The following is a 27,782-nucleotide window of genomic DNA, read 5'->3' as shown; positions in this document are numbered from 1 at the left end:
ACACTTTTTAAGTCTACCTATGAATGGCTTATACTCGTCCAAACTAAATTAGGCTAGGAAAAAGCATTTTAAAGTTGAAAAAATACACACTTCACCTCTAAATTCAATACCATCAGTTCCTCATGGCAGCATCCAGTGGCAGGAAGTCAGTAAAACTCAAAACCGACAAGCCCCAATGAGAGAATCAATGTCAAAGCAGACGCACAAACACAGATCATGTGAAATGAGGGCACACGCCACACAGGGGTGACACACATAACAGGGAGTTTACGCTAAAGGGGTGTAAGAAACCAGGAATGGCTACACACACTCGGCGGGGGCCGGCATGGCTTGCCAGTTGAGCACAGGGACGGGAATGGAAGTCTCGCTGATGCCATCCTGAAAGCGCTGGGCAGCACAGCTCACACTCTCCAACAGGAGGTGAGGGTTACTCTGGATGGTTTCCACTGCCACATGTCAAACCCAGCGGCATGAGGGACGTGGAGACATGAGAGCGACGTGAGGGGAGAGAGACAAAGAAACAGAAAATAAAGACAAATAACAGACAGAAATGACACAAACCGAGGCACGATAACACCAGCCAGAACTGCAATGATGGACGACGCTCTTTTACATGTGCTGCTTTAAACTAAACCACACAAATATCTGCTTTAATACACATGCGAACACACGTGGGCCCCATTTACAATCATTTCTCAAATGTAAACGAGTACCTTGAGCTGATAAAGCTCGCAATGCATGTGACCGCATTGCATTTGTAGTATATTGACTCACCTGTCAATCATCAATTGCAGTAAAACATGCAAATGATCCAGTTATGTGCGGCTCTTTTTTGGGACATGGCACGTTTTGCATTGTTATCAGCATCCAGTGAGACTTTACATATGAGTGATGTATGCAGCAAGGTCATAACCCAGATAGCAAACTGACATTGAATCAACGTGGAAATATGACATCGAAACAACGTTGATCTGACATAGTTTTGCTCATCGAATTAACGTTGAACCAACGTCAGACGCGTCATTCTTTCAAAACTAACGGAAAATCAACTTGAAATCAACGCGTTGTTTCAACGTTATGAAAGCAAACCAATTTTCGATTTTCATTTAGCTTTGAAGAATGCCGCGTCTGACGTTGGTTCAACGTTAATTCGATGAGCAAAATCAACGTTGTTTCAATGTCATGAGAGACGTCATTTCCACGTTGATTCAATGTCAGTTTGCTGTCTGGGAATAGCTATCTAAAACTAAAACCATTGAAAAAATCGTTACTTGAAATAAAATAAATGTTAAGTTAAAATACAATTAAAAACGTATTTCAGCTAGTACATTTCAAGGCAACATTTCCCTTTTGCATGAAACTTGTACTAAAACTAAAACTGAAAAAAAAAAAACAATAACAACAGAAATATATATATATATATATATATAAAAACAGAAAATATAAAAATAAGATTTTTAAATATTAATGAAACCTATAATCGTATTTCAATGATTCTGAAATAAATAACACTGGTATGCAGTCACAATATCAAGAGACCATCCCCTCTAAATCCAATCACGAGTGGTCAGAGGACACATGACAATAAAAGGTGATCCGATAACACTAGATAAATCCAGCAGGTCTTAGCAGGTGTACAAGTTGACTGAGAAATCTCTCCCGTCTTACCCAGCAGGGCTGACTGGCCGTCACCCAGTGGGAAGCGCTGGTATCGGGGGACGCTAAACGGTGGCATCAGGTGGAAACGCTTCTCCAGCAGCGGCTCCAGACGAGAGGCGGAGGGATCCGCGGGGTGGAACAGGTTATAAACCTGCTGGCAAGCCGGGCGAAGATGAGCCACTGCAGGAAGAACAAAATAAAAGACAAATATTTGTTGAATTGATCTCAAATGTTGGTGTTAGAATATACATTTATTAATATAAAAGCATACGATTTTTGGTTTGTTATAGCGTTGTTCAAGTAGAGTCGTGCACACTGTTTAGGGTCAGTAAGATCACTTAATGTTTTTGGTGTCTCTTCTGCTCACTAAGGCCACATTTATTTGAACAAAAATACAGTAAAAAAAAAGTAATATTTTGAAATTTGAATATATTGTAAAATGTAATTTATAAAGCTGAATTTTCAGCATCATTACTCCAGTCTTCAGTGTCACATGATCCTTCGGAAATCACTCTAATATGATGATTTGCTGCTCAAGAAACATTACTGATTATTTTCAATGTTGGAAAGAGTACTTAAGCATTTTCTTTCGCCATAAGCTAACTAAAAATAATGCTGTTGTTTGTGGTGCAGAGGAGGTTAAAGGGTTAGTTCACCCAAAAATGAAAATTAAGTCATTAATTACTCACCCCCATGCTGTACCAACCCCGTAAGACCTTCGTTCGTCTTCGGAACACAAATGAAGATATTTTTGATTAAATTTGAGAGCTGTATAACTACCACATTGGCTCCTAAGGGACTGCCTCTTGACGGCCCAGAAAGTCAATGAAGAAAATGTTTAAATATCCCAAGTGACTACCGTGGCTCAACTATATGTTTATCAAGCGACGCGAATACTTTTTATGCGAAAAAACAAACAAAAATAACGAGTTTATTCGACTATTTCTTTTCTTCCTTGTAGGCCAGAACGAGACTTCCTTATAGATTTCCACGACGCATGCGCGAGAATTGCGATCTGAAGTAGTGAAGCTGGTGTGAGCAGATCACAAATCTTGCGCATGCGTCGTGGAAATCTATAAGGAAGTCTCGTTCTGGCCTACAAGGAAGAAAAGAAATAGTCGAATAAACTCGTTATTTTTGTTTGTTTTTTCGCATAAAAAGTATTCGCGTCGCTTGATAAACATATAGTTGAGCCAGGGTAGTCACTTGGGATATTTAAACATTTTCTTCATTGACTTTTTGGGCCGTCAAGAGGCAGTCCCTTAGGAGCCAATGTGGTAGTTATACAGCTCTCAAATTTAATCAAAAATATCTTCATTTGTGTTCCGAAGACGAACGAAGGTCTTACGGCAGAGGTATTCAATTAAAATTCTAAGAGGTCCAGTTAGAGAAAATTCCATCAAGCAAAGGTCCGCAACATCACAATGACTAACTTTATAATTTTTAAATGTCAAGCGTTATCTTTCAGTGCCACAGCCTAGTAACGTTAGTTGTATGAAAATATGTAAGAAGTCTAGTCAACAGACGACTGTCAAATAAAATAAAAGTCCAATTCAATAATATTTCAACAATATTTATTGTCAGTTTATATATTGAACTGTAGGGATCATAAATAATAAGTACTCTAATAATAAATTATCAATTTAAATGAAATAAAGGCTGCATTTAAAAATAAATTATAAATAAATAAAACACAACAGAGAGCTTTTGAAAAATGTGCGTCTCAAAATAAAGTGCTTAAATTTAGAAAATTAAAATAAAAAGTACAGCTTGAGTTTCCCTTTTAGTTTTTAGTTAACTCCCTTTCACATCTTAAGTTTAAATTAATTTTAACTTAATTTTAACATTTTATAATAAACGATCTTAACACATATTAACAATCGAACAACTTTAACACTTCCTTTTCTCTTTCTTTCCCTTTTATATCCCACTTCCTCACTTTCTCTTGCTTAGTGAGAAAAGTGAGCCCTTGCTTGTCCTGCCAGCATTTTAAATCTGGGCTGGAATGGTGTTAGGGCCATTCTCATACACATGTGTAGGTGCTCGTTGGTGAGCCTGGATCTATATTTGCTTTTAATAATGTTCATTGTGGAGAAAGCAGCCTCACAGTTGTATGTAGAGCCAAACATGGTAAAGATGTACAAGGCTACTTTCCTCAGACCCGGGAAAGCGGTCTCTGAGACCATTTGAAGCCAGAAAGTGGCAGGATCAGATTTTCCAAAATGCTCTTTCAAGGCCACATCTGCTTGGAGATCGACAAGTTGCATCTGGAGAGGCCCAGCATCTGCCCACTTGAAGAGTAGTGTGACTTCCTTTGAGAACTCCCTGACATCTGTGATGAGGAATGGGTTCTGAATGAACAGGGTGAGCTGCTGTCCAAGGCTGAAGCTGTCAAAACGCTTGCTGAAATTTACAATCAGCTTGTCAACAAAGTCAACAAAAGAAGACACCTCTCTCTCACCCTGAACCTGTTCCTTCACAGTTGGGAAGTGTGCACAGTCTCCCTGCAGGTCTTCCCTAAACAGCGCAAGTTTCCTCTGAAAGGAGCGCACAGCTGTCATCAGATCACAAACTGAATTGTCCTTGCCCTGTAGCTTTAAATTCAGTTCATTCAGGTGTGAAGTGATATCAACCAAAAAAGCCACAATATCCATCTTCTTGTCATCCTCCAAAAAGAGAGAAAATGGTGTTGCCTTCTGGCTCTTCAGCTGTGCCAAGAAAGCTGCGATTTCCCCTCGGATAGACCAAAAGCGCTCCAACACCCTACCTTTGCTGAGCCATCTTACATTGTTGTGTAACAGGAGATCATCAGCATTTGCATCAACTTCTCTGAGGAATTCCCTGAGCATGCGATGCTGATGGGAAGAGGAAGCTCTGAGAAAGTTTATCATTCTCATCATTGTGTTCATCACCTCAGCATACTCATCTGACAGGGTGGAGCACAGGACTGACTGATGAATTATGCAGTGGTAAGAGATGAGTTGAGGATTGTCCTCTTTCAGTCTTGCCACAGCTCCTCTCTCTCTCCCTACCATGGCAGGGGCTCCATCTGTGGTTATTGAAACCACTTGTTTCATCTCTATTGCCCTCTTCTTTAACATCTCCTTTATAGCCAGGTAGATGTCCTCTCCTCTTGTACTGGTCTGAAGGGGTGTGACACCTAACAGGTCTTCACAGAACTTTTCCTTGTCTATGTTAAAGAACCTTACAAAAACTAACAGCTGAGCATTGTCAGACACATCAGTGGACTCATCTACAGCTAAGCCTATGCATGGTGCCTTGTGAATTGCTTCATCCAGCTGAGCTAGCACATCCTGGGTTAATATTTCTGTTTTCTTTGTGGCTGATGATGCTGACATAGGTATTTGCTTGATTTTTACACACATGTCTTCTTTTTGTTTTCCCTCAAGTAAGGTTTCAGCCACCGCACTCATGCACTCCTTGACAACCCCTGCATCAGTAAATGGTTTTTTATGTTGGCCCAAAATCCAAGCAACTTTAAGGGAACATTCGTTAGCACGTTGTTGGGCAGTGAATGAATGTGTTAAGATTCTGCTGGATCGATCATATTGGGCTTTTAGATCGTTTATTTTCTGTGCCCTCAGTACGGATTTAAGTGGGTATGTTTGGTCAAACGATTTGTGCTTGGTCTCATAGTGGCGCTTCACATTGCCGCTCTTAATAATCGCGACAGTCTCTGAACATATGAGACATACCGGTTTTGAACTGCCCGTGGGAAGAATGAACATGAAAGAATCTGTCCAATCTTGATTGAAAGCTCTGTTTTCGCTGTCCACTTTCCTTTTTTTAGAGCACGCCATGTGAAACGTCGTCTCTCTTTCGTCTCGTCTCGTCTCGTCTCTCCCTGTGTGTGTGTGTGTGTCTCTCGCGCTGCCGCTGACTCGAGTAGCATCACATGACGATTTACAACGCATGCTATTGGTCTGTGACATTCCTGGGTCGCGCTAAACCAGTACCATAAATGCTAGAAAAGCTGCGCAGTTAAAATAGAAACGCTCCGTCAAACTTTAATAATTCGTTAATAATTCTCTAGTTATTGGTCCGGGTCCGGACAGAACGACGTCTGGGTCCGGATCCGGACCGCGGTCCGCCTATTAGTGACCTCTGTCTTACGGGGTTGGTACAGCATGGGGGTGAGTAATTAATGACTTAATTTTCATTTTTGGGTGAACTAACCCTTTAAGTAGGGCTGGGTACCGAGTTCGGTACTTTTTAGGTACCGACCGAATTGCCTCGGTACTACAGAGTATTGAAATCTTTTTTTCCGGTACCAAATTTTGGTACCTAAATGGTTAATCTCTTGAAACAATAAGCATGCAGCATGATTGACTGTGGCGGAAAACACTAGTTTACGCGGCTGCCCAGAGACGTAGCTCATCGCACGTGAGGCTGTAGTGTGTGTGTGCGCGTGTAAGCGTCCTAAAACTTTAGCATTGGTGCTTTTTTACATACTCAAGATATGAGTGTGGAAAAAGTCAACGAACTGAAAAATGAAATAAAAATGTAGGTAATATTATATTGTTAAAACTGGTTACATAAAATTGGTATCGATAAAAGTATCGTTCAGGAACCGGTATCGAAGTCAAGGTATCGTCTCGGTATTAGGGATGGGTATCGTTAAGGTTTTATCGGTATTACTACTCTTACCGATACCGCTTATCGATCCGGTACTTTAACGGTATTCTTATCGGTTCTTTTTTTTTTTTTTTTTTTTAAGAATTAAGAACACAATTAAACTCTATATTTTGAAATGTAAAATAAATAAAATAAAATATCTTTTTGTTATGCAGCAATGTGCAGGCTTTTTTTGTTTTATGTACAAAAAGGACACATAAGAAAAAAAAACAAGTACAAACACAAGAATACAATTAATCAAAGATACAAATTCAGTATTTTGATCAACACATTCATCCTTGTTTTTGTTTTGTACATGACAGACGTTAGATCGGGATTCTCCCGTCAGCATACGGTTCCCTTCCTCTGTGACACCACACCAGCCCTCTGAAACAATCTCCAGTAATCTGCTGGCAGCCCACAACTCCAACTGATTTAAGTTGCTTTTAGGATTAATATGTTTTAAAAGATTTGGACTTCAGAACAAAAACAGCATGAACAATAGAGATCACACAGTCAGTGTAATCCATCAGATCAAGTCACACTTTAAACGATCGCTTTGGCATCCAATCCACTCAGGATTTCATTCTCTTTCATCACTCCTCTTCCACTAGAAACTGTACCGAAGGTTAACATACCATCTAAAGAAGGGACCACAGTTTTCCTCAGAGCGAGGACCAGGCCTAGCGGAGAGCCGAAGAGGAAGAAGTCGGACACTTCGAAGTCAAACTTTCCCAGAGCGCCACCTCCCTCCAGCATGGTACTGCTGCTGGACCGGCGTGAACCCGGATCGTTCCTCAAAACGCTGGAGTGCAGACTATATATACACAATTTACATTATTATACACATCTTTAAAATTTTATTATTGGGCATTATTACAGTCACAAGTAGGGATTCACTGCCATGTCTGGAAAAGTTATGAAATATATATATATATTTTTTTGATTCAAACCAATTCGGCAAAGAATCAATTATATTTTTTAAACCACTGAAACTGATCGATTTAAAATATTTGACTAAAAAGACGATGAAATTCTAGTCAATCAAATATTTTTAATATTTCAATATTTACATTTTTTTATTACAAATTTGTTCATGTCTTTAGCAGGAATGGAAAGCAATTAAAAATATTATTATTTCCAGGTTTTCCATGACTGTGTGAAGCCTGTTATAAAATATATGTAATATTTGAAAATCTAGCATTTATTGTTTGGAATAGAAAAATAATCCCGGATATAATTTGCTTCTAATCAAACATAACCAGATATAACCAACAAGTTAATGAAATGCTAATATCAGCTAATACCAATAATGTCATCAACAGCATATGAACCTTTTACCACATTAATGGGGTTATTAGAAGTGAAAGTTGTCAATAGTTGGGTAAACGTCACAATAGCATTTCTAAGACTTTTCAAAAGAGGAAAAATATATAGAGAGAGCTTGATTGCCATCACTCGCTCAGCTGTTGTATTAGAAACACTCACGAAGCAATGTAAATTAATGGCAAGGTAATATAAGACAAAGTATAGTGTTATAAGAGTACATTACATTTTATAAAAATGAAAATATAAAAACCTTTGCTAGATGCACTGAGGAAACGCATCATCACAGTCTATGAAAACAGTCCATGGTGCACAAAAAATATGATAAATAAAACAGACAAGTTGACTTGAATGATAAACAAACTGGGTGAGGAACAAAAGGACGACTGTGGCTCACCTGGTCAGGAAGGCCTGGTGCTGTTTGATGGTGTCCAGCTCGTAGGTCGAGGAGTCACTGCGTTTCCGGGGCAGCTGTCGTTTAGGGTCGTCTGGACCGCTGGAACGTGGAATGTCTATATTACTACGGCTGAGGTGCCGACTTCCCTCTAAAGACAAACCCGAGCCAGAACCCGAGCAGTGAGTGCTGTTTATAATGATCCCTGGTGACAACAGGTCATTGTCCTGTGGAGGAAGTGCATCAGAAATTAGTATTACAGGGATCATATGATGGAAAACAGGATATTTAGGATCATTATAATCATTTAGAACGTCTGACCTGCATGGTTAAAACAAAAGAAGAATGGTGAGAACACACAACAAAAGGTTGTGGTTATACTGCAGTTGAATACTGTTAAGAATACATCTTAAAGGTTGGGTAGGCAGTTTGTTTCTAAAACACTTTTCCATAAATCTGTTTAAACTGTCTTTATAAACCAATACACATCCAAAATTTAAGTACTCTGAAAAGGAGAGTATAAAAATTGAGAGTCTGTAGTCCTGTCAGGGCTGCAATAAAGACAGCAACTCTTTCCATTTGGAACGAACGCAATGATTGGCTGGGCGACTGTCACTCTCCCTCGCTACCATCATGGCTCCTGCTGCAACAGGAACCGCCCACATGCACGCACCTCGCTATATACAGTCAGAGCAGGTAAACAAGGCAAAAAAAGGTGATGCCACTCCATGCACTGCGCCCTTCTCTGCTCGGCGCTGGTCAGAGGTGGACAGTAACGAAGTACATTTACTTGAGTACTGCACTTAAAGGAGTAGTTCACTAAAAAAAAACAAAAAAAACTTTTGCTGATAATTTACTCACCCCCATGTCATCCAAGATGTCCATGTCTTTCTTTCTTCAGTTGAAAAGAAATGAATGTTTTTGATGAAAACATTCCAGGATTTTTCTCCATATAATGGACTTCAATGGGAACCAAACGGTTCAAGGTCCAACAGACAGTTTCAGAGGAGCTTTAAAGGGCTTTAAACGACACCAGACGATGAATAAGGGTCTTATGAAGCGAAATGATTGGTCATTTAAAAAATAAATAAAAAAGTTTAAGTTTTATAAGCACAAATGCTCGCCTTGCTCTGTTCAGTGATGAGTGTTCCTGACTCTCCTGTTCAAACTCATTCATCAAAATGAACAAATCTTTTTTTGAGTCAACTCGAAGGGTCCTACATAAGACCCTTATTCATCGTCTGGTGTCGTTTAAAGCCCTTTGAAGCTGCACTCAAACTCTCATTTGGACCTTGAACCGTTTGGTTCCCATTGAAGTCCATTATATGGAGAAAATCCTGGAATGTTTTCATCAAAAACCTTAATTTCTTTTCGAATGAAGAAAGAAAGACATGGACATCTTGGATGACATGGGGGTGAGTAAATAAGCAGCAAAAGTTTTTTTAAGAGTGAACTACTCCTTTAAGTACACTTTTTAAAGGGATACTCCACCGGGTTTTCATATTAAACTATGTTATTCCCTTAATTAAGATGAGCTGATGCATACCTCTCTCGTCTCAGTGCGTGCACTCTATCGCTCTGTATGGCCGCAAAACTATGTTAGCACTTAGCTTAGCCCAGTGCATTAAATATGGGCCAGAAAGAGAAGAGACAAAACACTTCCTCGTTTTCCCTATTTAAACACAGTTACTCGATTAGTGTAACTCGACCTAGGCTGGTGACACAAAATAAAACGTGTTTTTCTAAGCGTTTAAAATTGATGACTATATTGTATGGCGGAATACCATAAAAAAGTGCTTTAGAGCACTTCAACTTGGCGCAATAATACCTTCACTCGTGAAAAGTCCTCTTACCGGCTCCCGCTTCCTCGCTTTCCCCCTCCCTCTTATTTCCGTCAATGCAGCCAACGTGACATGCGCCAAAGCGGGAGCCGGTAAGAGGACTTTTCACGAGTGAAGGTATTATTGCGCCAAGTTGAAGTGCTCTAAAGCACTTTTTTATGGTATTCCGCCATAAAATATAGTCATCAATTTTAAACGCTTAGAAAAACACGTTTTATTTTGTGTCACCAGCCTAGGTCGAGTTACACTAATCGAGTAACTGTGTTTAAATAGGGAAAACGAGGAAGTGTTTTGTCTCTTCTCTTTCTGGCCCATATTTAATGCACTGGGCTAAGCTAAGTGCTAACATAGTTTTGCGGCAATACAGAGCGATAGAGTGCACGCACTGAGACGAGAGAGGTATGCATCAGCTCGTCTTAATTAAGGGAATAACATAGTTTAATATGAAAACCCGGTGGAGTATCCCTTTAAGTATTTGTACTTTACTTGGGTATTATTTTTTCTGGAAACTTGTTACTTTAACTTCTCTACATTTGAAAAATATCATACTTTTTACTCCACTACATTTCTGTCAAAGTCCTTGAGTAGAAAGGAGTGATTTACTAGTAGTGAGTAAATGAGTAGTTTAGTAGTGAGTGTTTTGAAAGTTTGTTTTCATGGCGAATAAGTATTTATTGTGTGCTGTTTGTTAAAGCAGTATTGCTGTTGGGCAGTTATACAGGTTTTTTTTTTTTTTGTATTTACAGACCATTTGATTCAAATGCGCATGAATGGATACACAAAGATGTGTACTTCTTTTGTTGGGGTGGTAGGAGTGTTAGATAAAAAAATGAAGATGATTATGGCTGTCTTTTTTATATATTCATTAGTTTAATTTCTATAGGTTTTGTGACATTATTAAAGCTCCACACTACAAAACTACAAACCGGTCAATGTATTCACTGGTTGCTTCAGAGGCAATAATGCAACAATAATATAATGCAACAATAATATAACAATGCATTGACATTTACTTTGTACTTTTGATACTCAAGTACTTCTGTACTTTTTTTTTTCTGTACTAAAAACAAGTACTTCTGTACTTTTACTCAAGTAAAAATCGTAAAAGTAAAGTAAAATCGTGAAAGTTTTACGTTAAGTAAAAAGTCTTTACAACTTTTACTTGTAACTGTACTGTACTTTCACTCAAGTAAGGTAGTTGTGTACTTTGTCCACCTCTGGTAAACGCGTCCTCCAGCTGAGTGGGCGGCATCACCCCTTCATGTGTTTTGGGGGCGTGGCTTGGAAGGAGCTCAGAAGGGGTATGGGGTGGGAGTTTCTCTCTTGGATACTGTCAAAATCCAGCAGCTTTCTGCTAGTTTCTCAAACGTACCTACCCTGCCTTTAACCACTGTTTCCTGAGTTTGCTTTCCTTAGAGAGGCCAAAAAAAGGGGGTTTAGACAGGGTGGAAAAACAGCGTCTCTTGGACACACTGCTAATGCAACTCAACCAGGCCTCATCCCTAAACGAGAGATAACGGACGTGTACGTTCACAATTAATCACTGTCTGGATGACCAGGCCTTGTGTGTGTGAAAATGTGTGTGTTCACCTGCACACTGACAATGCTGCCACGCCGGCTGCTGTTTTGACTCTCTGACACTGTGATGTTGCTGCTGCAAAGAGCATCAAATCCCAGAATCCCTCCAACACAGTCACCAATCAGACACACCTGCACACAATTACCAGACAGACACACATTACATCACAAACAGGAAGTCATGAGTGAGATAAAGGTCTTCAAACTAAAACTAGATGCGTATTTCACTGCCACACAAATTGTCCATTGCCCTAATCTGTAAATAATTACATAGAGAAAAAAACCAAAGCACTGACTTGGCCAGTGAAAGTGGCCCCCTCCAGGGATTTGATGAAGTCACCGTAGACCTGATTGGCTCGCACTATGACCGTTGCCACGGCGTCCTGGTACTGTGGTGCAGAGGTGGCCAATAGGGGCAGGGCGGCCAGAGGGATGTGATCCTGACTGTTGGAGAGGCAGCCTTCGTCATAGCTATAGGGACTCAAACTGTGTCAAGGACACAAGAACAGAGAGCATGCTGGGTTATTACCAGCGAGAAGCCGTTTTATGCACTGAATCAGCACGTAGAGTGGCATAATAACACACTAATCTTTCTGCATTACGCATGCAATACTCGGTTGACCTATACAATTACCAAAATGTGCACATTTACATCCAGACCGCACAGGACAGAACTGTATCCCACAATGCAAAGTGTTTTCAAAAGTGCACTGTCGTCTGAATGAATTAACATCAACAGTGATGTAACATCTCTTTATCGACTCATTTAAATAGACTGCAAAAAATGTGATAACTAATGATAACGGGAAGTTATTCACTGCAATAACAGCAGTACTTTCCTACAAAATAAATAAAAATGATTTATTATTAACATTGTATTATTATTTAATAACAACAAAATTGTAATTATTATTTAAAACTATAGCAATTATAGCAATAATTAACATTTTTCAAATACATCTATTCTAATCCATACCAAAAATAATTAATTAATTAATTTATTTAAATCAATAAATGATCAATGCATTATTACTTTTGAATGAATGAATGCAGGGACTTTCTGCAAACATTAAGCAACACTTGTCATACAACTAGAAGGTTGAAAAGTTGGAACTGTTTCTAGCTTAAGTGTGTTACTCAGTGCCTCACGACTACCAGACGTCATGTTCTGAGTGTGTTTGGCACTCACTTTGACACCAGAGAGAAGGCCTCCACACACACGGCCGGACAGGGAACCATGCGGATGGCGATGCGGCCCAATGCAGCTGGGTAATGGACCCGCATCACTGCATCAAACGCGCTGCCGATGGTGTTGACGTCCCCCTGCTTGCTGTTCTGGTCTCCGCTGCCCGTGTCCAGGATGTTCCCGCCGTGCAGGACCAGGAGGAGGACGTGCATCTTAGACGGCTGTAAACACTGCTGTGAGGAACCGTCCTGAGGGACACATGTGGACAGCTGTTTCAGCAGCTGCGTTCGGTTAGTTTAAAACATCCACACACACACACACTCGAGACAACATGCTATTGTGAAAGAGGACAACAAAAGGTAAAGAGCGCAACAGCAGTCTCCCGGAAGCAAGAATCCCATTCAAAATCTCCATAATAGAAATCTCTCAACAAGACAGCGCAGACATATGCTCTGTAGAAACCACGTCACAAGAGTGGCTACTCAGATGACCAGAACTAAAATTATTAGCAACCTATATTGCATTAGTTAATGTGGAGGTGTTGTAATGTTAGAGCATACAATATAGCAGTGGTGATTTCTACATTTACATTTATTCATTTAGCTGACGCTTTTATCCAAAGCGACTTACAATTGCCATATATGTCAGAGGTCGAACGCCTCTGGAGCAACTAGGGGTTAAGTGTCTTGCTCAGGGACACATTGGTGTCTCACAGTGGATTCGAACCCGGGTCAGAGGTATGTGTCTTAACCACTGTGCCATCACCACTATTTCTAATATATAATTTAATATTATTCAAATATATAACATATTATAGAAAATATATTCTGATAAGGAAAATCATACAAAACATAATGGGGTGAGCAGCTTATTCGGACTCTTTTTTTTCTACACCTATGATGATTATGACATTTGTCAAGGAAACTTTTGATTATGGTCAATATCAAAAATTAAGTATGCAATGCATGGTTGTTTAATTATCTGATTTGTTCATGCCAGTTACAGACTATTAACAGGGAAGCGTGGCATGAATAATTACATTGTTATTAAATCATATTCTTAATAATATTACACTAATAAAAAGACGAAAACGAAGACAAATGAAAAAAATTTATACTTACAGTTGTTATTTTTATATACACTCGCAATTTTATTAAAATAATTGAACTTAATTAATTATTAATAAGATCTTCATAAATATAAATTATTAATACTATCTGAAATACTGATGAATATATTTATTAATAAATGATTAAATGCATGTATTATTATCATTATTAATAATAATACAGTTAAGGTTTTATATATCAAATACATTTTTATATGATTAAATAATATAATTATGTTAGAAACCTCTTATTATTATGTAATATTATATATATATAATATCCCAGTCCCTATAATGGCCAAAAACATTAGGAATTATGCAAATGATCAACTAATGCATAATGAAACTAGACTACATTACAAAACTGCTTAATGATTTGTATTGCTATATAATTCACTAAAATTAATGTATATTTAAAACAAAATGTTTCTGGTTGCCATTAATCAAATAATTGTGATTAGTTTCTTTTTTTTTTTTTAAGAAAACACTTTTAAAATTACTAAGGACAAAATAAATGGGGCAAAAAAAAAAGAGAGAAAGTGGGCATCACTGTTTCCCGATGAATGAAGATTATTCCATGGTAGAAGAAGAACCACGTCTACATCTCTAACGTGTGTCCACTTTCCACAAGACAACATCTGAGATCAGGTGCTATTCAGGGTAAAGGTCAGCTCAACACTAATGCAAACACAACACAATCTCTATAAATAACTGCAACAACACAGGAAAACACCTTTGACTACATAACTTATGACAAGATCTACACCTCTAAATGGATTTAAACAGATGCGTGTCGCAGCGACTCACAGCTGGGCTTCTGCGTGGTGTACGGCGACGCTTACGGGCGGTGGAGCGCCGCATGGGCCTGGGTCTCTGCAGACCAGAGTTAAAGAGCACTGAGATCATCCCAGAAAAGCCCCGTGAAACCCTTCACACCATGAGAACTTCACCACATCACTATATACTGAGACAACCGTTGCAGGTCATTTCGTGAAAGGTCATGCAGATTGTTCAGTGATAGGGTGGCTGTTGCATAATGTTCCCTCAGAGAAGATTTAATGCTTTTGCCGCCTCTTTTTACGTCAGGATGAACACAGCGTGGTTTAGCACAAGTACAGATCAATGCATCTTTCACCGCTGCAGTCGCATTAATAATACCACACCAATGAGCACTGCTGCATAAATATGCATTACGTTTATTAATGTTTATGTTGTATTATATTTCCATTAAAGTTAATGGAAAAGCATTCAATGAAAATGCACGATTAATTGCAGACATACCTCATTGAGTCGCTCCCCGCCGGCAGTCCCTGGTTCTTGATACAAATCACCTAGAGACAGAAAATTAAAAAATAAAATTAATCCGCTTAATGCAAGAAAAAACATGCACATCACATCTCATAATTCTTCTGAAACTAATTTGCATTGCTGAAAAAAAAAGTAAAAAAAAGATATATATATATATATATATATATATATATATATGAAGAGTTTGGTTCCAAAACGCGATAAACGCCATTTAAAAAAAAATTTAGTTACTGCAAAAATCTATATTATATCTGGTCGGTCTTGAAAAGTCAATGTTTAATTTTACGCAAAATGCGATATCCGCCGTGTTATTATGTAATATTTTCTCCCTTTCTTTCCAAACCGCGACAAACGCCAGTCTGCAAAATGCGATACATCCGCTCAACCAATCACAACGCACCATTCCACGCAGCAACGGCAGCGCTTTAACTCTGGCTTCCTAGGTTTACTCATCTATTTTGTACTTTACGATCAACAAACAAACAAAAAAATGAATAATTTTGACAGCATTGGTGAACCTGCGGAGGGTAAGGCATCCTGCATGGGTAAACGTGACATCGAAATTAAATCATTTACGTGAGGAGATTAAGAAGATGAGGCTCTCGGGAGGAGGCAATGTTGGCTGTTGCTTGTTCTCACAGGACAGCATCAAACTTCTGTCACGCCGACACATTGACCCGAGGGGATCTTTTGAAAAACTTTCAGTTGTTTTAATCAAAGTCAACGAAAACCGAGCAGGACCAAGCCATTTTACAGCTGATCGCCGTCCAAAAAGTTCAGAGGCGACGTCCCAAGGTTGACAACAGCGATATGCAGAAGTAACGTTAGATCATGCTTAATAAATCAGAATTCATGATGATGTGCTCATCTTAGTTAATGTTTTAATTAAGGCGTTGTTCATACATGAAGTCATGAATGAAAAAAGTTGAACTGTTAAAAAAAACGTTGTTAGTTCCTGATGATATTAATGTATGAATCAATGGATAATTCATGCATTCATTTATACATGAATTCATGATAATTCATGACATGTACCCTTACCGTAAAGTGTTACCGAATATTGTTTTATTAAAGCAATGGATTTATAGTATGCACAATAAAACAAATTCAATGTGTATAAAATTTTATTTTGATTAATTGCATTTTGAAAAAAAAAATTAAATGATAAGAACTAAAAAAACTAAATGATATAATGATTTTCAGAATTCATTGTACAGCACGTGTACAGTGCAACAGCAGAGAGCTTGTTTACGTCTTCGACATGTCAAGTTGCGATACTGAACAGGACCAAAATAAAAAAGAAGAAGCCCTAAACCAACTACAGCACACAGATCCACACTAATATTAATTAATAAATTGTATTAAATTAGTGTATACAGGGCTCCAGACTGCGACCAAATGGTCGCATTTTGCGACCAAAATTTGAGAGCGTGCGACTGAATTTTACATCCAGTCGCACATGTGCGACCAGTAAATTTGCCACACGTTAAACGCATGCTAAAGCGTGGAAGGGGCGCGTCAATGAATCCGTGACAAGAATAGCGCGCGTTAACATCTGTGGGAAGGAGACGGAGACACATATCACAACCTGCAATGTGCGTCTGAGCAATAAGCGATCTATCGACTCGTTAGTCGTTACCTAGCAGCGAATGCAAACAAAATGAAAGTGGAACGAAAATACGCAACTCATATATGATTAGGACCCTGGAGCAGCACCAGCGATCCGAACCATTGATAGTAAAATAAAGCCCCGAACTTGCCAGTCGCGGGCCGATCTTGCTCACGCAACACTGTTACTAGGAGATCCAGTGAAGAAATCCATTGAATTCGCCTCAGAATTAATAACATAAACTCCACGAGATCCAGTGAGAAACACGGCGCAGAGTTCTGTTTTAAACCATATCAGATCAAACAGCGCTGACGTGGACCAGGAGAAACACTTATAGAAGGCTTTCAGTCCACAAATCAGCCTAACAGAAGCATGGATTTAGGCTAATAACCATAAATATGATAATGTGTAAGAAATGGTCAAATGCTTACCAGTAGCCTACTACACATCTTTTCCCAGCACTTCAATAATATCATATATAAATGTTTTATTTTTTTGTTGTATTTTTTATGTGATTACCAACACATTTTTTGTTCATCCTTTAAAGGTCCTAAAACGACAAATGTTAAGATGTTGAAAAACTGTTATTTAAACACTTAATAGTAAAATAACAAAATAATAATAATAGGCTATAAACAGTAGGATGTTTATTGGCTATTTTCACTCCATAATCCATACAGCCTACATATTTTCACTACTGTTATTGATTAATATTAAGACATTAAAAATGATAATAACTAAAGTTAATTTCATCTACACCCTAAATTAAGCTTAGTGATTTATTGTCAGTCCCAGTGCTACCAGAATTTTTTTTTTTTTTTTGTAGAACTCGCTGTGAGTTTTCATTTGAGGTGATGCTGCCCTCAACTTTGAGTCTGGAGCCCTGAGAACTTAAAATAAAACAGCGTATCATAATGTTAAGTCTATTTATTATTAAACAATTTGTCAGTACAGTTATTTTGGGGGAAATTTGAATAATTGCATTGTAAGCTGATTTAAGGTGTGCCCCTAAATTTTCTGCTTGCACTCCTAAAATTTTCATTCAGGGGCAACAGCGCTCCTAGTCAAAAAAGTTAGTCTGGAGCCCTGGTATAGTATGAAATATTTGTATTAAATTATATAAATTAATAATATACGATATGACAGACTTGTGCTGCCCTTCACTGTATTTTCCTGTTTTGTAGTGATTCCAATCATATTTCAAGCAATTCAAAACCATCATGTTGAACAGTGCGCATCTGAAGTGTCTCTTCAGGAAATATTACATTATCGGCTTTAAAATCTTGGCCGAATTTTCTTATTAGGCTGATACCGATAACATTAAAAATGAACATATATCGGCCGATACTGAAATATCGGTGGCCGATATATTGTGAATCTCTACTGAAATGTAAAGACCTTTCAATGTAAAGACCGAGACCTTTAAATTAGAATGGATTCTGATTGGTTGTCAGTGTTTTAACGTTGGACAGCTGGAAAAAAAAACATTCTGAAAGTTATCCTAACGATATCGTTATCATTATAGTTGTGGTGTGACCTCTTGTTATTCTTTAATATGGAGAACGATTTTTAGAATTGAAGAGCTCTTTTCCAAAACGCTATAAATCCATTTCAATAGTTTTCAGGAAAACTACATTTTTTACCTAGACCCACACATTTTGTGAATATTCAAATTATCCTGTTTAAATGTTTTATTGGTTCAGTCTGAACATTTTGAACAATAATTATTAAATCAAACAACAATATTGTTAATGATAATTTAAAAGTTAATTTTATTTTTTCCCAAAACGCTATAAATCGAAATAAACCTCAAACAAATAGTACCAATTTCAACATATGCATGAAAAAAACAAATTATTAATACCAATTTCAACATATGCATGAAAAAAACGAATTATTAAAAATGATCAATATATGATAACGATATTCAAAAAAGGGATGGGCACCCCTCCAGCACATGCACACACACACACAGGCTACATAACATGTGAGCAAAGCGGAGCAGCATGACGCTTAAATATAAGTTAAAAAAAAAACAAAAAAACAAAATAAACATTTCACATTTGTTTTTAATAATATTACATTACTTATTTTTATTATTTCATCTATGTTGAGTAGGCTATGAAAAGGGAACCGCATGAGATGAGTAAGATAGGATCAAAATTCAAAAGCTGCCCAATATCGGAAAATATTTGGAGTGCGTCAGACATGATTTTGACCACTTATTAAGTTTTGTTTTGTAGAAAGCTTGTAAATTTCGTTTCATATAAATTGTATCTTCATTTTAATAAATGTTTCATCGACAAATTGACTGGATTAATACATTAGAAGTAAATATCAGACAATATAATCAGGACACAGAGGCGCGCAGGTGAACCGGAGCGCGACTCATAATATGAACCGAAACACCGCGATGCTTGCCTCACACAGGCCTGAGAACTAAGCTACAGAAAGCTTTAAATATCTACTTTTAAACAAAACAATTAAAAACTAAAATAAATTGGCAACTCTCTGCGTATGTAGGCTAATTCGAAGTATGCGTTTCTCTATGCGCGTTCACTGCGAAGATGGCGAGTAAGCATCATCAACTTTATCTTTGTTGCTGACACTGACAGAAAACACTAGTTTATTAATAAACAATTCAAATGTTTCATGCATAATCATTACTTTTGCCGGTTCTTTGTGGCAAGCTTTATGCATACGTTGAGATGCGGAATATGCAATTAAAAACGCTCATATGGTTTCTCTCCCATTTAATTAAATCAATATATGTGATTACTGATAATACAAATGGCTTAAATGATCTACTACTAGTCGACTAGAAAACTAGGACTCATTTTGAGGAATGAATGAACATAATAAACCTCTGTTCAGAGTGCCGCCGTGCTGGATTGTGTAGAGCGCTCATTGAATTTGAGGATTTATCGTGTTTAGGCTAAAAACAGGGCTGGCGCTTATCGTGGTTTGGAAAGAAACTGTATCTTGCAGTACATTTTAAACAAGGAAATATAGCGATTCGGCATGAAACGTTGATAGAGCAGTGAAAGGGTTCTGTCCACAGCAGAATGACACGACAAACTCATTTTTTTTTTAAATGTCGTTTAACGCGTTTTGGAAAAGAGCTCTTCAATTATATCTTTATAGTTATCTTTATAGGTATCGTGCTTGGTGTGAACAGGCCTTTAGACTTTGATTTGAGCGTGGGTTTGATAAGTGTAAAAACCTCAATGGCCCTTGAGTCCAGCGAGCAGTGAGATCCGTCTTACAAACAGCATGGAGTTCTGGGTAATTAGTGTTTCATATTCTCACACTATTTGACACAGACCCTAACCTCCTCAGACTCAACGGGGCTCCTTTACAGCTAATCCTATTAAAGATGTGAAAATCTCTGCATTTGACGGATAAATGGAAAAAAACTCCGTCCAGTGGGCTCGACTTATGCATTACAAAACCAAAGCATTGTAAAAAATGCTTTGCAACACCCCCTGCAATCCTAAAACGTGTCAGATGGGTGAAAATAATCCCTCACGTACCCTGAGCTTCCTCCGACTCGGCGGTCTCGATTTTATCCATCAGATCGTTGGAGCTCCACTTGGTGATCTCCTTGGTGAAGATCTCCTCGTTGTCAGAGAAGTCCTCTGAGGAACAAGGTTTTAGTAAATAACAGAATGCCAAGAGCACCTTTTAAACCAAAGATCAAACCTGTATTACCGTGTGCATCAAAGAACTCGTCATCTGTGCTGTCCTCCGAGTCTCTGGCGATGCTCTGCATGCGCCATTCAGAAATACTGTGGCGTGAAGGGCTTCCTGTGCACAGGATGCATGAAAGACAAATAATAAATCATATTAGTTCTATATTCCAATGCTTAATGACACATCCACTGAAAAAAAAAACTAATTATGCAACTACACCACCATTCAAGGCTTTAGGGTCGATTAGATTTACTTTTCTTTTTTAAAGACATCTATTATGCTCACAAAGTATAAACAGAGCAGCTTTAATGTTTTTATTATTATAACTCCAAGTTGGGGAAAAAGCAAGAGACATGAACCAATAATTGACCTATGGCTAAACCACGCCCCCTCCACTCACTCGGACAAACAATCAACATTTGGGGACAGGCGCTATGGCAGCTGTCACAGTAGGAGACATTTCACAGGAGGCAATTGATGATTTATGGAGACAGAAAGATAATATATCATCTTGAAGTCACCTAAAGGGCTTTAACTATGCACTGAAGGTTTATATTAATAATTTTGTTGTTGAGGAGGTCGATGAAAAGCTTCAGCTCCAGGCAGAGATGTACAGGTCACAGTGTAAACGTGATAAACCGCATATCGTTGCCATCAGCGTTTGGTGCTACAGTATACATGAATCATTTAGCACAACATTGTTAACATTTGTTATCGCGGTTATTTACAGATACGTTAATGAAGCTACAGTAAGTGACATGATGTACAACGCAGCTAGAAGCTAATGTTAACGTTTTCTAATGTTAGTCTAATGTTAGCCTAACGTTACGTTAGAGATTTTAAAGATAACTTTCAAATACGTTGTTGACTTAACTTAGATCAGATGTAGACATCCTTGTTTAATTTATCCACGTTTAGTTGGTGTTGTGGTCTAGCTACCGCATAACTTTATCCAGAGCAGACACTTACGTCGGGTGAGATGTGGCTTGGGAAAGGATAAAAAAAAAATACACACCGTCGCCCAGCCTCTCAGGAACCTTGTGTCGGAGTTACACGTACCCCATGCCAGTGTTGTAGTACTCGAGACTCGGACTCGTCTCGGACTCGGTCTCGAGACCATATTTTAATGGTCTCGGTCTTGTCATGGACTCGTGTCCATTTGGACTCGGAATTGACTCGTACTCGAACATTTTTTTTTTAGGACTCGGAATTATTCCCGAGTCCACTCGAGTTCAATTAAAAATATTTTTCATGATTATTAATGTATGTTAATAAAATATTTCTTTAAATTGATTGACACGCCCAGTGATTGGTGATTTTCTAGTGCGCAACTGCGCATGACAAATTGTAATAAAATTACTTTTAACACCATCTACTATGTGGCCTTTTTACCCTAAACTGATCATATTTTTTAAACTCTAAGTAAATTCAGTAAAAAAAAAAAGGATTTCTCTAAGTAAATAAAAGTAAATTAGGTAATCAACCCTCACTGGTCTCGGTCTCGGCTCGGACTCGACCGTCTCTGGTCTCGGACTCGACTCGGACTCGACTCTCTATGGACTCGGTCTTGACTCCGACTCGACTCTCTATGGACTCGAGTGAGGTGGTCTCGACTACAACACTGACCCACGCACACCGTTTGACCATTTTAATCTTAAAATGACAAGAAAAAACGAATGAAAACGGACTAACTGCAATGCATTTCAATGGACGTGGAAGCAAAGAATGTCCGAGTGTATTGGGTCAGCTGCGCACTGTGATTGGCTCATCGCGTTTGAGGGCATGGGTCAATTCCCCTCAAAGTATAGTTGTTCCAGGAACAGGACCTTCTCGAGTAATTCCTTTCTAGTCAATTTCACATGAAAGTCGATGTGAACTTACCGCCCCTTTTTGAGGAACGCGAGGACCTGGAAGAGGTGGACCACTGCTTGGTCAGCTCTCCTCGCGCCTGCAGCGTGTCCCCCATGGTCCTCGTCGTGCCCTCCGCTTCGGTGGAGCTGTTGGCCTCCTTGGCTTCGAGCTCTTTCTCCGAGCCGGTGACGGGGCCGTTGTTCTCGCCGCCCTCCTCGTTGCAGCTGTACTGTGCCATCTTCTGTTGCAGAGCCAGCTGGGTCTCCAGCTCCAGTTGTCGGATGTCCTCCATGGTCAGACCGTACCATTCATCCTGCCAACACCAGGCCTGTCGATGAGCACGGACCATCACCTTCCTCAGCCCTGATTGGAAGAATTTGTGAGATTGATGCCTACGTTAGCACAGGAAAATTGTTTCCATAGTCACTGCATGCAAACTAGTTAGGAAAAAAAAGAAGGAAATGTTCACACAGTAGAATTTTATATTTTCTAAAAGATAAAGAGAGTATTGTTTCCCATGCAAAAATCTGGATACCAATGCTATTCGGTTGATAAGGTGTTCTGAAATGTTTTAAAGGGCACCTATTATGGAAAATTCACTTTTACATGGTGTTTGAACATATATGTGTGTTGGCAGTGTGTGAGCAAAACCACCCTTGAATGATAAAAATCCACCCAGTGGCGAGAACGAGCTGTTCTAAGATTCAGCGCTTTGTGAGATAGAATTGAGCGAGGGGTTTGATTGACAGTGTGGTTGTGGCCTAGACACTACCCTCGGTGATCTGTATACCATCCTCCATTGTTTCAACGACAGCTGGTAATGTCTCTTGGAAACATAAATGTTCTGTCCTGGGTTAATCCTGTTGTAGCTTAAAAGTTAATCCTCAAGAGTGGATCGTCGTCTACTGTTTGCGATCCAACGACACCTCCAGTAACAGTAAGTGTATTTTATGATTTTTGAGCAAATAGTCTTTTCTGTTGAGCCAATTCAACAACAAATGCGTCTAAAATTGTTGTCGTCGTAGGATGTCTGTGTATAATTTAAACCTTGTTTGTATAGTGTGTAACCACACATTTATAAATATATATATTTTTTAAGATATTGTATTAAAAACTGCATATATGTTCTTGTTCTGTAAGTTAGCCATCTCCTCACATTTGCCACAGAAGCACCTGTACGACAAGTAAACATGAATATAATGTAATTTCGCTTGTACGTAGCAAACTTTATCACAGAATGTGCTTGTAGTTTAAAAAAATTGCGCCAACATTAGTGTTTGTGTGTGTCTGTATGTGTGTGTGTTGCACATCAATAATATCAAAGGGGATGCGATTACAACTATATAAGTACATAAATGTATCAAATAACCATACCGAGACGTACTGGTCCATTCTCATTTGTGTTTATTCTGCCGGAGTCTCTTCGTCATCTGGGTCTGATCAGAGACTATTTATATATTCCGATTCAAACGTATGCTGAATGACATTCAAAACAGCGCGTCTCTCACTCTCAGCCCTTCTGCTTCGACCGACTGCCATAGGTATCAAGTTACGCCCTCATCCAAAGGCAGGGCGGGGATATGCAGCTCATTTACATTTAAGGTCGTATACACCAAAACAGGTCATTTTTAAACAGGCCCCAAAAATGACATTTTCAAATGGTTATAATAAATTAACTGTGGGGTATTTTGAGCTGAAACTTCACAAATACATTCTGGGGACACCCGAGACCAATATTACATCTTGTAAAAAGGGGCATAATAGGTGCCCTTTAAAGGGGACCTATTATGCAAAATTCACTTTTGTATGGTCTTTGGACATAAATGTGTTGGCAGTATGTGTACACAACCACACTACTTATAAAAATACTCTCACTGATTTTTTTAAAATCCCCATAAATCATAAGCAGTGTCTCCCAACAACCTGTTTTCAGAATGCGGCTTTAGTGATGTCACTAACACCACAGGCCCCGCTCACGAGTGTTGACAGACACAGCCGTTTTAACTTAGACCCGTCCTGATCGAGTTCACCGCGAGTTGTACACATTACTGCACTGATAAAAATGTCTCCCAAGCGTTGAAGGTGTTGTGGCTGGATGTATTCATTCACATAGCTCTCTCTATTTACTCCTGAACTCTGAGCCAGCCGCTGAAGACGAGGTGGGTTCATTTTGTCTTTGAAGAATGCAGGGAGAATCTCTACCGAAATTGAACTTCTTATACGGTGTTTACTCAGCTCTTACACTGATTTTCTGGAGTAAAACTGACGCTTCATCTTTTGTGTGAAATACAATAAACTTTATTAAACTCATCAGTATATTTTGTGTCATCATTCAGACGTGGTCCTACAGCAGGCTTGTATTAATAGTGACTACAATCAACAATGACACATGGGTTATGACCGTAATTAAACTATACCTGTTCCAAAGCCACACAACATATCGAAATGTCGAAATGAACACCATTACTGTGAGTTTCTGTTTTGATATTATCATCTTTCTGTGAGTTAAGATTGTTAGCCTCTGCCCCCTGTGCCATGAACTAGCAGCTCATTAGCATTTAACCTTTTGAAGTCGGCACCAAGAAAAAAGTGAATGAAATTTTTTTTTTTGTATTTCTTATCTTCTTAAGATGTCACTTAATGGTACTTCATGGTAATAATAAATGGTACCGGAATTCATACACATACTTTGCCATAATTTTTCATTGCGCATCATCATTTATGATCAAAACCTTTTCTAGTCTTGACAAAACACATTGTCAGAAACGTCTGAGTCTCAAGGTTCCATATTTTAAAACAGAAGTGATATTTTGACAGAAATGTATTAATTTGTTACAGCAGAATGCATACAATTAAATTCAATGGAATTCATGTGTTTACACCTAAACAAAACCTCATGACTCATGAGAAGTTAAATTTTTGCGATATCAACTTCAAATTTGGAAGACAAATTGGCCAGATATATGGCTTTGATTTTATAGTGATTTTATCAGAAAAAATATTTTGTAAAATATATATTTTATATAAAAGAAAAAATATTTAGTACAGTATATTGTTTTCTTTAAAACAAGACTAAACTTAGGTCTTTATTCCAAAGCATACTTGAATTACAACCAAGTTTTAATAGCATTGTAACGGTTTGGTTGAGCATGTTTTTGAAAAATTATTAAAAATGTACTTAAGTTTTTTCATAGCACCAAGTAACATCATTTTGTAAAGTTAAGGCTCTTACAGTGTGATAAATAAAATAAAATAATGCTTAGCTTGCAAAATTTCACCAAAAACAGTTCACATGGCTGGGGTGATTTATTTGTTTCTGACATCTATGTTAGAAGAAGTGTTGTGACAAATGCTGTTGATTGACACTGTGAAATCTAGTGGATCTTTTTTTTTTGGCATAATGTACCTCATCCAGATGATAGAGATGGCTCAATCAGTTTGAGTTAAGTGATACTCCTCTCAATAAAACATAGTGACTCAAAATGTGCTCAACCATTTGGTTGAGAAGTCAGTGAAGGAGACACACTAAAACGGTGCGTTTTTTCACTCCCAAAAAAGTGACGATTTTAACATCCTGTACAAAATTATCTGTGGGGTATTTTGAGCTAAAACTTCACATACACACTCTGGGGACATCAGAGACTTATTTTACATCTTGTGAAAAGGAGCATAATAGGTCCCTATGGTGCTTTAAAATGTGATATGAAAATGTAACACTTTACATAAAAAAACACAAAGTAACATAATTAGAAACATTTATACAAGCAATGTGTTACTTTAAAATCAACCAAAGTTTTAGTAATTTTGTGTTGGTGTTTTCTGCTATTTTTATATATATTAAAAAATTAAATAAATTCTCTCTCAATGGGTCTATATTCAATTTTTTTATTTTTAGTTACTTTACCTTAACTAATTTTATATCAGGTAAAGTTTATTAAACTTTTAATAATAAAAAAAAACTTTAAGCTTTAGTTAACTATAATAAACTTAGTTGACTGATGAGTGTGCAACTGTGCATATGAGATCGCTCAACATTTGGGGTCGAGGTGTGGTTTGACATTTCCTTGCGCGATTTCCTCGATTGATAAAGATGTGTCATAGACGCAGTTAACCAGTCGTTCAGATAATTGAACTTAGTAATGAAGAGACGTGCAAACAAAATTGTTTTCACAGCGGCCAGGAAACGGGGAGAGGAAAAATTGATAAAAATAAAAGCGAATCAGCCAAAGTTAAAGACTTTGGCAAAAGAGGAACAACAACACTCTGCTTGCAAATTATCAGAGAAATGAGCCAATAAAAAAGCCCGAAATCGAAGTAATAAAAAAGATTAAGCGGCGAGCGAACGGCACATGGAAAGGAAATGAATTCTGCTCTGATGTAGTCAGGAGGAGGTGGTCCTCCAATCGTTGATTTAGACTGCATCAATCTCGTTTTCATTAAGTGCAGGTTAATGATTAAGGGCTTTTTTCCCTGACAAAACGCTTGACACCTGCTGCCCACCCACGCACAACGATAACAGGATGTTACCAAGCATCAATTCACGCACATATGCAACAGATGGATCAGCTGACTCATACAGAATTATTGGAGAGACAAATGTCCTCTCAGTGCAAATAACAGTGGTGGACATATGGCACCAAGTTGATCATAAATATATATAAAATCCCAAGGAGGTGTCTGAATATTTCCAAACACTTACCCACATCATGAATGAAGCGCTCAATCTTGGACTGCATGCCCCAGTATCGAAACTCCACTTTACACAACTTGTAAGCGCACATGACGGGCATTTTGCCTGGGTTGGTGTTGATTTCCGCGATCCAGTCATCAGACAGGGGTCCCCGCTGCGTTTTATTCGACTTGTAGAGTTTAGGGTCCTCTTCAGCTAGGTACTCATGAGGGGCAATGAAATCTTTCACAATATCGATAGGATCTGTGAAAGACAAATTCTTCCATTAGCGATCGCATTTTTTTGCACAAAAAAAGCATGTGAGAACAAGGCACGAATACGGGGGTTCATATTTAATCCATTTATGCAAACTAAATCAGTTCATCGCAGAGATTTTATTGAGGGTAATGACATGGACCTTGAGTTGTCTGAGGCCGTAAAACCTAGTTTATCTGTTTGTCGTATGTGTCATAAAGTCTTTCTCATTTAGCATTAGGAATCGGGTTGTTCCACTAAAAAGATGAACTTTTCTCCTGCCCATAATAGAAAAATTATTTATTTTTTGGTATTTTTATACACACAGAAAATTTGGATCAGTTTTTGACAGTGGAAGTAACATTCTAAAACAATTACTAATGAAATAGCTAAGGAACCAGAATCATTGAGTGGAATCGTCATTTTTACTCTTGCCTTTTCTTAAAGAACAACTCTTAATTCAGATCTCTTAATCTAGCGTCGTATGTCTTCAGTTATTCACAGTCGCTGGTCTTGGGTTGTTCCCTGTTCGCAGACGGCCTCTAGGTGTCTCCACAGCACACTGACAAAGGCACATGTTTTCAGTCAGGAGTGGAGTTATGTAACAGCATTCACAGGGCGCTTCCCCCTGCAGTGCCTGCGTCTGTCTATGTTCGGCTCAAAAAGCCTC

General features: G+C 38.3%; 1 protein-coding gene across 6 annotated transcripts in view; it reads right to left on the bottom strand.

The window, feature by feature from the left end:
• pitpnm2 (phosphatidylinositol transfer protein, membrane-associated 2) overlaps nt 1-27,782 on the bottom strand; it is an 87,653-nt gene that overhangs the window by 14,047 nt on the left and 45,824 nt on the right. For 3 of the 6 annotated variants that reach the window (XM_039675918.2, XM_039675922.2, XM_039675919.2), the window contains 12 exons: nt 26,888-27,121; nt 22,219-22,551; nt 20,356-20,451; nt 20,178-20,282; nt 15,009-15,058; nt 12,623-12,867; nt 11,730-11,919; nt 11,446-11,565; nt 8,018-8,241; nt 6,933-7,111; nt 1,669-1,839; nt 309-446 (listed from right to left, as the gene is read on the bottom strand). In XM_039675918.2, the coding sequence (XP_039531852.1) occupies nt 309-446; nt 1,669-1,839; nt 6,933-7,111; nt 8,018-8,241; nt 11,446-11,565; nt 11,730-11,919; nt 12,623-12,867; nt 15,009-15,058; nt 20,178-20,282; nt 20,356-20,451; nt 22,219-22,551; nt 26,888-27,121 (2,085 nt within the window). The remainder of the gene's footprint in view (nt 1-308; nt 447-1,668; nt 1,840-6,932; nt 7,112-8,017; nt 8,242-11,445; nt 11,566-11,729; nt 11,920-12,622; nt 12,868-15,008; nt 15,059-20,177; nt 20,283-20,355; nt 20,452-22,218; nt 22,552-26,887; nt 27,122-27,782) is intronic. The other 3 variants (XM_039675921.2, XM_039675923.2, XM_039675920.2) reach the window with 2 other exon arrangements.

This window comes from Pimephales promelas, chromosome 23, assembly GCF_988280905.1.
Source record: "Pimephales promelas chromosome 23, fPimPro1.hap1.1, whole genome shotgun sequence".
Classification (NCBI taxonomy): domain Eukaryota; kingdom Metazoa; phylum Chordata; class Actinopteri; order Cypriniformes; family Leuciscidae; genus Pimephales; species Pimephales promelas.
The sequence above is the reverse complement of the archived record's forward strand: the minus strand, read 5'-3'. Positions and strand labels throughout refer to the sequence as shown.